The sequence below is a fragment of the Belonocnema kinseyi genome, chromosome 9 (assembly GCF_010883055.1).
Source record: "Belonocnema kinseyi isolate 2016_QV_RU_SX_M_011 chromosome 9, B_treatae_v1, whole genome shotgun sequence".
NCBI lineage: Eukaryota > Metazoa > Arthropoda > Insecta > Hymenoptera > Cynipidae > Belonocnema > Belonocnema kinseyi.
In genome coordinates this window covers 101,209,924-101,220,272 of record NC_046665.1, presented here as the reverse complement: position 1 = coordinate 101,220,272, position 10,349 = coordinate 101,209,924, and the positions used below count along the sequence as shown (strand labels likewise).

At 30.5% G+C, this 10,349-nt stretch overlaps 1 protein-coding gene across 1 annotated transcript; it reads left to right on the top strand.

The window, feature by feature from the left end:
- Positions 1–3,790: 3,790 nt before the first annotated feature.
- On the top strand, positions 3,791–9,523 carry LOC117179290 (glycine-rich RNA-binding protein GRP2A-like). The gene is made up of 3 exons (XM_033370938.1): positions 3,791–3,862; positions 9,160–9,375; positions 9,464–9,523. Exons 1-3 carry the CDS (start codon positions 3,811–3,813, stop codon positions 9,484–9,486), a joined length of 291 nt encoding a protein of 96 aa, XP_033226829.1. The 5' UTR covers positions 3,791–3,810; the 3' UTR covers positions 9,487–9,523.
- Positions 9,524–10,349: the final 826 nt, after the last annotated feature.

Here is a 10,349-nt window from a genome sequence, read left to right as displayed (position 1 = left end):
ATATATCTAGTCGGGAGTGGTGCTGACTGAAAACAGATGATTTGGAGCGATTCGCGCGCCATATGTTGGTCATTCTAATGACTTATTGAACTACCCTCGTACCTTCCTTGTTATTCAGGGATGTGCTTCTCGTAGACTGACTAGAATTAGGAAGGACAGGGCTATCTTATATTTCAGAAAAGATAAAAAAGTATTCAATTAGATAGGGATAGGGATTCAAAAAGATAAACAATATTTTGTAATGCATAATGAATCAAAAAGGACAGAGGTGGATAAGCTATGGATACATTTAGATTGAAAGACTGGAATTCAAGAAGATAGGGCTATCTTATATTTTACAAAAGATAGAAAAGGAGTCAATTAGTTAAGAAGATAGGGATTGAAAAAGACTAAATTTTGGATTGCCTCGCGTATAAAAAAATATAGCCATGGATAAGCAAATCACGTATTTGGATATAAGCATTAGGGCAGGGGTAGGGAGTCGAAAGAAAAGGATATAAGTGGATAAGTGGCGGGTAGACATGAAAAGGAAAATTAGGATTCAAAAAAATAGAAGTATTTGTAGATTGAAAGAAAGATAGAAAAGGATTGAAGGAATAACCACGGGATAAAGATGGATCGTTTCTTTCAATTGGAATCTTGGAGATAAAAATGATTCAAACGGATAAAGACTCTATCCGTTTTCTTCCAGCAGGGGCATGTTTACATTTTATGAACTAAATTTTAACTTTAAAATTGAGAATTTTTCATTTAAAATGAACTGACTTTAACTTGACTTAACTTGACTATTATTTTGTTACTCTTTAATAAAATACATTAATATTATATACTTATATACATTTTGTGCGAGCGTTGATACGACGATTGTTGACCTAACCAAAATATTTGCTTGTATCAATCAACATATTTCATTGGATCAGACCAAATATTTGGTTGGATCAACCAAAATATTTATTTGTAGTATTTATTTGTTTGATCGAACCAAATTTTTGTTGAATCAACCAAACTTTTTTATAAGTGCATACTCCACTCATTTCAAAACAGCATTAAGGCTGTTGGAACGGGGTACGCAAAAATAGCGAAATCTATGAAACACTCAAAACTTACCAGCGACCGATGATAATTCTGCTTTTAGGTTTTAAGAATGAATATTGAAAATTTTCTAGACCCCAAAGGGGGTTTCGCGGTTGTATTGCGTGCGCTTACTATCTGGGTTTTAAAAAAATCGGGTAACTGCTGGAAAATAATAATAAAGTGGTGTAGCCAACGACGTGAATTGAGCAGGAAGGCGATTAACAACTATTGGGGCTGATAGCTCAGCCGCACTTGATTGTACTACCAAAAATGCACTGTCAGTAAAAGTTGCATCCATCTTGGCGGGAATTTACAATTTTATTGCAAGTTAAATCATTGTGGCCACTGATCTTGTTTTTATACGTCTATTTGCCTGGTGATAGGGAGTTGATCGGAACGCATAGATTGGCATTTAAAAAAATAGACATTTCAATGTCTTTCAATGCCATTAAATACGCTTTACTGTATAAAACTCGTTTCCTTTTAATTATTTTTAATGCGCATAAACTTCAAGGCATTACAGCGATTTGTTTGCAATGCCTATGATTTTATGACATTTAATGCCATTCAATGATTTTCGGAGAATCGCCAAGTTGTATGCCTTTCACGAACCAAGTATCGAACCGTTTCAATGCCATTTGATCCTGTCGACAAAATATTGAATAAAATCAATGCCGGTCAATGCAATTTAATTATTTGTCGGACAAAAATGCAATTGGTAAGCATTTAAAGGCAATCTGCCGAGATTTGAGAAAACACCGTTAACTGCAAAATGAACGAAGCCGTGAAAATCGACGAAAACTGTTCCAATCTTTACTCGCGCGTATCGCGGATTTTAATTCATTTTCTGCAGTTTTTTTTTGTGCTATTCTTGACTAATTTGCATATAAACTTTTCATTTTTGGAAAAAAAATTGTTTAAAAATGTTAATTATCTAACATGCAGTTAACGGTGTTGATTGGGATGTTGAAATTTAGAAAACGCCGAAACGGGCAGTTACGGCTCTCTTCGAATCACGGACCTTAGAAATAGGCCTGTCGTGATTTGAGAAAACGCCGTTCTCGGCAAAAGAATTTCGCAGCTTAAAATAAATGCAGTTACGGCATTTCTCGAATCTCAGACGTTTGCCCGTTGCAGCTTTTTCTCGAATTTTTCTGTGACGTATTCAGCTGTCCATGATTTGAGCCTGCAGTTAACGGTCAGTTACAGGTCTCTTCCAAATCATGACTCACCAAATTTGGCAGTTAACGGCGTTTTTCCAAAATTTAGCAATAATTATTCTAAAAGTTATTAACAATTTGAAAGAATTATTCCAATAGTCAGGTGCATCTTTCCTTCACGATTCCAAAGATATAAAAAACTCATTTTTTGGTTTTTTGCAGTCAACGGTGTTTTCTCAAATCACGGCAGCAATGAAATGTCCGTTTTTCTTATGCCAATCTATGCGTCCCCATAAACTCGTCGTTACCAGGCAGTTTTTTTTTAATCGATAAGTTTTAGTTCAATATTAAAGAATAACCCTACTGAAAATTTCTATATAGGTTCCTATATAGGAACCTACATCGGATCCTATATAGGATCCTATATAGGTTCCTGTATAGGACACTATATAGGATCCTGTATATGTTTCTGCATGGGACCATATCCAGATGCGCAGTACTATTTTATAGCACATACGGCTGCGCAGAAGTTTTTTTGGTCCTCCAGAAGCATCTAGAGACATACGTATCATTAGATACCATGAGGTATCATTAGTTAGGTACCATCAGTCAGGCACTATTAGTTACCTTATTAGGGATTGTCCTATGCCGGCACCTATATAGGATCCTATGTCCTTTCCTAAAGGTGGCACCTATAGGTGAAACATATAGCATCCTATCTGGAATCCTATATAGGATCTTATGTAGGTTCCTATATAGGATCCTATATGGGCAAGTTTCAGTAGGGAATTGAATTGTTTAAAGCGAACTGGGAAAGTGCTCTTAAAAAAGTAAGGTTACTTAAAATGCATTTTCGGGAAAATAAAACTTCTTTGAACCTACTTCAGAATCAACAGAGTTGACTTGATTCTACATAAAATTTATGTCCTTTTTATTGTGTATCGCTTGTACAACTTTCACATTTCTTGCATTTTTCCATGTATTTAATAATTCATTACTCAATCAAATTCTCTTCATTGTAAAATCAGGTTTTAAATTTATTGAAAACTACCGTTTAAAATATCTACTAGCCATACATTACCAATTAATTCAGTAGTAGAATTACCGAATTCTTTAGTAGATATAGTTACTGATTTTTGATATTCCAGATATCCCAAAAGATTGACATCCACAAACGAAGAATAGTGTGGTTTCAAGAAGAAGGGATATCGTACAATTCAGTTCTCATGGAAGAATTGTGTCACGCTTGTTTGATTGCTTTAGAAAAAATTAAAACTAATGAAATATGAAGCTGGGCACTCAGCGCCTTATTTTTCGGCTTTGGATTTTCTTAGGATTTTTGACGAGATTAGGCGAGGATCTAGGTAATTGGGCGTACTTTTATTAATTGAACTTCTTGCCCGCATGATCTTATAAGTACTTCACTATAAAGCCAGATGGTATGACAAATACGCATTTCTCCGTTTGTTTTTCTCGTGAGATAATTCAAAGTGGTTCCTATATAATCGTTGCTAAGTGGACTGAGGGCCCAGTGTAATATTATAAATTGTAGGGAGTCAGTACACTAGCTACAAAAATGCAGTTAAAAATATCTCTCTGCCTCTTATTTCTACTCATGTTGATTATCGGTGAGTTATTTTATTCAATTTTTGAATGCTTTTTTTATAATAACTAGCATCATCAGCGCTAGGATGATTAAAAAAACACCAACTTTTAAAATTTTAGGTACTCCTTAATATTTCGGTTCCAAATTATAAAAAATCTTACTGTATAAGTTTGAGCCAAATTGAAGTATATTTATATCTTGGAAATTATTAGAAATAAATTATTTTAAATATGAGTCTCTGAAGTCATCTTGATTTTTAAGTTAATTTGAGATAATCTATCAAATAACCTTAACTCATGATTAAAATAAATTTAAAATAACAATAATTTGTCATTAATTTAACCATCACACCTGTCTTCCTCTTGTAAATCTGCACAATTTCCATCTTTTGAAATTTGCCCTAAAATCAATATTTTGAAAGTTAATAGAAAATTTTGAACCATTAATAACATCCAAAATTTTGATTTTAGGGTAAATTGCAAAATATGAAAATTGTTCAGATTTACGAGAGGAATCCAATTGTGATGATAATTTTATTGTAAAAATTATCATTTTTTGGAATTTATTTTTATCATATGTTATCATGCGTTAAGATTAGAATTCGTATTTAATTTTCATGCATGTCGCCCAGAAATTTGTTCGCATTCACAAAAAAATAAATGTATTGTTTTAAAATGATGTTTATAGGTTCCCCAAACCCCATAAGGTTCAACACGTATTTCCCTTAAAAAAGAAATACGTTCTAATAAATTTTATTTCGAATCGTTAATATTAGGTGAATCGAATTGAACCTCAACCACTCAACGCTTCTCTTCACAATTATCCATAAAATACGAATCGACCCCTATGTTTTACATATGACCCCCATAATTCTATTTTATAGCAGTCCATAAAAACCCATAAGTGAAACATTTGGTTTTGCTAGTTTTTGGCGCTCATTATGATTGTTTTATGGTTTTTAAAATAAAAATTATTTCTAATGCATAAAATAATATACTTTTTACTAATAATTAGATGTTGACATAAATTGTGTGAACGATTTACTATTTTTTTTATAAATTTTCTTTTAGAAAACAGATAGAAAGTCGCGAGTTGTCCAAATTTTTAAACTTGTTTATTATTATTTATGAAAATGTTCTCGTAGAACAGTGCTAAAATAATCCAGTTTTTTTTATTTTTGTCAACTTTTCAATTATAGTAAAGCAATAATAATTAAAAGTCAACCAGCCTAATTGCTTAAACAAATTAGTCTTGTATTTAAATATCTAAATAGTATTAATAGACAGTTGTAGTTTTTTTTCTGAAATTTGCAACTTTTTGTCCGCTATTGTTTTCTAATTATTATCATTTAAAACTATCTTCTGCAATATTAATCATAGATATTTGCTGTTTATTCTAAAATGTTTAACTTTCTGTCAACTTTTCACTTAATGAGGTTTTAATTAATACAAGATAAGAAAAAATATTTATTAAACAATTTATTATTGTTTATAACTTTATTCTCTTAGATAAGTCCAAGAAAGTCGCGATTTGTCCATATTTTTAAATTTGTTTTCATATTTTCTGTTAAAGCGAGGCAACAATGAATTTAATTTAACACACGTAATTGTTAAGATTAATACATTAAAATTAAGATACATTAAGATTAACACAAATAATAGTTAAGAAAAATTATTTATTACACAATTTATTATTGTTAATAACTATCTTCTCTTAGATAATTCCTAGAAAGTCGCGATTTGTCCCAATTTTTAAACTTGTTTTCAACTTCTCTGTTAAAGCGGCGCAACAATCAATTGAATTTAACACAAATAATTTCTTAAACCCTTTATTATTATTTATAAAAGTATTCTCGTAGAATAGTGCTAGAAAGTTCCAGCTTTTTAAAAAATTTTTAACTTATTGACTACTTTTCAATCAGAGTAATATAATAAGTAAATAATAAGTAATAACTAATAATAAAGTAATAAGTAAGTAATTCAAACTTAACAAACCTAATTGCTTAAACAAATTTAGTATTTTTTTAAGTATCTATATTGTATTGATAGACAGTTGTGGTTTTTTTTTCTGAAATTTGAAACTTTTTGTCCTGTTTGAATTTTAAGAGAAGTATAATGCATGGAATTTAGCAAACATATTTTTTTACAATTATTATTATTTAAAACTACCTTCTGCGATATTAATTCTAGATAGTTGCTGTTTATTCTGAAATCTATAACTTTGTGTCAACTTTTCACTTGATGACGTTTCAATAAATACAAGTTAAGAAGAATGATTTATTAACCAATTTATTATTGTTTATAACTATCTTCTCTTAGATAATTGCTAAAAAGTTGCGGTTTTTTCTAAAATTTTTAACTTTTCGTCCAATTTTCACCGATGCAAGATAACTAACAATCTCCTACCTATTCCTGATTATTACATTCTTTCTTTTTATCTCCATACTGTATGATAACCTTTTTGTTTAAATTAATATGTTTCAAACCATGATACAAAAGTCAAAATAATTCACTTTGAAGAAACTGTCTACAGCATTACTGTAAGAGACAATATTTATAAACAACAATCCCTTGCCTTAATAATTATTTGTGTTAACATGCATTAATTTTAACCTTACTGAATAAAAAGTGGATAAAAATGTGAAAATTTCAGAAAAATCCACAAGTATCTAGCACAAGTACCTAGACAATATTAATCAAAATAATACCAAATTGCTTTGAAAATTATATTTGTTAACATGAATTAATTATCACCTCACTTTAATTAAACAGTTGAAAAATTCCTACTTTTTACTCTATTCTAAAAGAAAGTTGCTAAAAACAATAATAATGTGTTTAAACAATTTATATAAACTTCTAATTATCAGTATGAAGTAGTATTATATGTGTTATAGACTTTAATAGATTTCCGCAGATTTACTGAATAAAAAAAAATTTAGAACCGTTCCTAAAAATAACCGGATCCGGAACGCTTGAGTTTTCGTTCAGGGTTTACAAACCCTGGTAAAAACTAATGCCTTAAATGAGACAATCATAATTTACAATAAAAATTGTGTGAGAAAAATTTGAGAAAAATTTGAGAAAAATTGTTGTTACTTACGTAACAAACATACGCAATTGAACATTCTTTTCATGTCATTCTATGTAAAATATTTTGAACTAGAAGATTAAAAAATAATGAATTCTGACATAAGGAATCAACTATAAAAATGATTTATAAAACTACGTCGGGGAAAACTCCCTACAGTGGATAACGCAACCTAGAGTAGATACTCATGAATTAAAAGCACAAATGAAGGAAAAAGAATGGATTGTAATTTCTCTTTATTAGCACAAACTTTGTTTTAATTTTTAATTAAATTAAATTAAATTAACTATTTTGTATAAATTATTACTTTTAAATAATGAATATCCTCTGTAGGTTTTATTATCCACTGTAGGGAGCTTACTCCACCACTATTTTTTATCACAACAGTAAATCATAAGTGCAAATAGGTTGTTCCAATCCACTCTAATCCAATTCAATCCACTTCATTCCAATCAAATCTACTTCAATCCATTCCACTCCAATGCCATTCATTCTAAAACCAATCTATTCCAATCAAATTCTATGCAATTCATACCAAGTAATTCGAATCCACTCCAATTCATTCCAATCCAATACTATCCAATCCATTCCAACCCACGCCAAATCAATCTACTCTATTCAAATCCAATTCAATCCATTCCACTCGAATCCAATTCATTCTAATACAATCCAATTCACTGCAATCAAATTCATTCTAATTCAATCATATCCACTTCAACCCATTCCAATATAATGCATTCCAATCCACTCCAATCCATCCCAATTCACTCCGGTCCAATACAATACAACCCAATTGATCCAATTCAATCCAACACAATTCATTCAGATCAAATCCACTCCATTCCAATCCAATGCATTTTATTATATTCCAGTCCACTCCAGTCCACTTTAATCCCATTCATTATAGAACTCCTCAACACCACCATCCCGTCGACTCCAATCCAATTAACTCCAATTCATTCGAATCATACTCCAATCCAATTCATACTAATCCCATACAGTTCAATCCAATTGATTCCAATCTATTCTAATCCACTCCAAACCAATCAACTCTAATCAAACGCAAGCGAATTCCAATCACCCGAATCAAATCCAATTGAATTCAATCCAGTCTACTCCAATCAAATCTAATCCATTCCAATATACTCCAATTCATTCTAAACTATTCCAATCTACTTAAATCCACTCTAATCCTATGAATTCCAAACCAATCCACTCCAATCCAATTGAATGAAGTTCACTGTAATCCAAATCATTTTAATCCAATCAGATCAAATCCAATTCAATTAATTCCAATCCAATTGACTCTAATTCATTTTAATACGATCTAATTCGTGCCAATTAATTCCAATCCACACCAATGCAATTCATTTAATTCCAATTTATTCCAATCCAATCTATTTTATTCCATTTTAATCCAGTCCAATCCGATTCATTAGAAATCCTCTCCATTCTCATCTAATTCATTCAAACCCATTCACTCCATTCCACTCTAATTAAATTTATTTCAATCCAATCGACTCCAAACCAATCCATTCAAATTAAATCTAATCCAATCCACTTCAATCCAATTCATTCAAATCAAATGCACTCCATTTCGATCTAATCCAACTAATTTCAATCCAATTAAATCCACTCATATGAAATCCAATGCAATTCATTTCAATCCAATCGGTCCTAATCCATGCCAATCCATTTAAATCCTATCCATTTTATTCCACCTTGATCCACTCCAATCCCATTCATTAGAAAACCTCTCCCATCCCATCCAACCCACTCTAATCCATTCCAATTCACTCCAATTCATTCCAATAATATTCAATTCTCGATACGCAAGACCAGTCATACATTATTTTTCATCACACCAGTTATTGTAACTGTACGTCTACATGCTAAAGTTGGCGTTACTGCACTTATTGTATCATAAAGTACAGATGTATAGCTGCCCATCATCCAGTCTCAATTACTTTATACTTTTTAGTATACTGTACCTTAAGTAAACAATTTTAAGTTCTATCCTAAAAAGTGTTATTTTACGTATCGTTTGCAGTACCTAAAATCGCATTCATGATGGCTGTGTGCAAAAAAAAATATTCATGCAACATATACTATTTTATGGAGTATTTCTATTTTTTAACCCATACAGTTAAAATTTAAACAATGTAAGCGAAAGATCACTATAATTTAATCAATTCAATAATAACAAACGTTTAATAATTATTATAATTTCAGAGGAAAATGCAGCTCGCATTTCTGTTGCAAGAACTTCAGCAGGCGGAAGAAAGCAAAGTGGTGGAAGAAGTTCAGGGAGAGGAACAAGTTCAGGAGGAAGCAGTTCAGGAAGAGGAAGCAATTCAGTGAGTAGAAGACGTTCAGGGAATTACAGAAGTGGTCCTTATGGAGGAGGTTGGGGAGACGGTTGGATAGGAGGCTCTGGAAGCAAAAGTGGTAAGTTTATAATCCAGATTTTTTTAAACAAAACTAGCATTGTAATTTAAAAATAATATGCTTGATAAAAATACATTTTTCTTTTCAGAACCATCGCTCGTTACGAATTAACCAGTGCATAATAATTATAATTATTATAATTACAAAACGATCACATCAGTACCAAGATTAAGTGGTTCATTTCTACATATTATGATGGAAAAGGCCATTTCCGCTCAAGAAGAAATAAATAAATAATGTTTGATTAAATTGGGAATCTATAATAATAATCCTTTCATTTACTTATTCACGTTGTCCAAATTAATTATTTTGAACGACTTGGTTTGAAGATCCTAATATAAGCAGGCTTCGATTTTTAAAGCAAAGTTTGGAATTTGTTGAATTTTAACGCTTCAAGCTTGAATTCTTTAATTTTTCAAGTTTTAAAATTAAAACCACGTAATTTTCAAATATATGATATTAATTCAACTTAAAGGGTTCAAATTATTTAAAATTCTTGGGTTTTTGACTGAAAATAACTAATTTTTTTTTTAGAATCAATTTTTTTCATGTGTCCAATCATTTTTAATCTCTTGATTCTACATGATATAATATTTAGTAGCTGCTTCAAATCTTTAAATTTTCTATAATTTCAGTTTAAAATTATAGTTTTGAATTTTTCAAAACAATTCAACTTCTTGAACATTTTAATTTTAGAGACTTTGAAACTAAAGTTTTATTTGCTTTTCACTGTTAAATCTTTCAGAATTTTGCATGAAAAGCATTTACAGTCAATTTTGCATTTAATATTTTCAGATTTAAATATTCTAAATTGTTTGGTTTTCATTTCAAATGTACAAAATTGTCTGGTATTTGAAATTTTTCGAAATCGTAGAATACCAAATTGAAAGACATGATACTTGCACACGTTTTAGTTTAAAGGATTTTTAATCCAACAATTACAAATTTAATACCTGCAGAATAAATGTAAAACA

What these genes read in the sequence shown, in the direction of transcription:
- LOC117179290 (XM_033370938.1), top strand. Translation starts at nt 3,811, where the DNA reads ATGCAGTTAAAAATATCTCTCTGCCTCTTATTTCTACTCATGTTGATT. An exon ending in TCTACTCATGTTGATTATCG is followed by an intron (nt 3,863 to 9,159) that starts GTGAGTTATTTT and finishes TTATAATTTCAG; the next exon opens with AGGAAAATGCAGCTCGCATT. An exon ending in AGGCTCTGGAAGCAAAAGTG is followed by an intron (nt 9,376 to 9,463) that starts GTAAGTTTATAA and finishes TTTTCTTTTCAG; the next exon opens with AACCATCGCTCGTTACGAAT.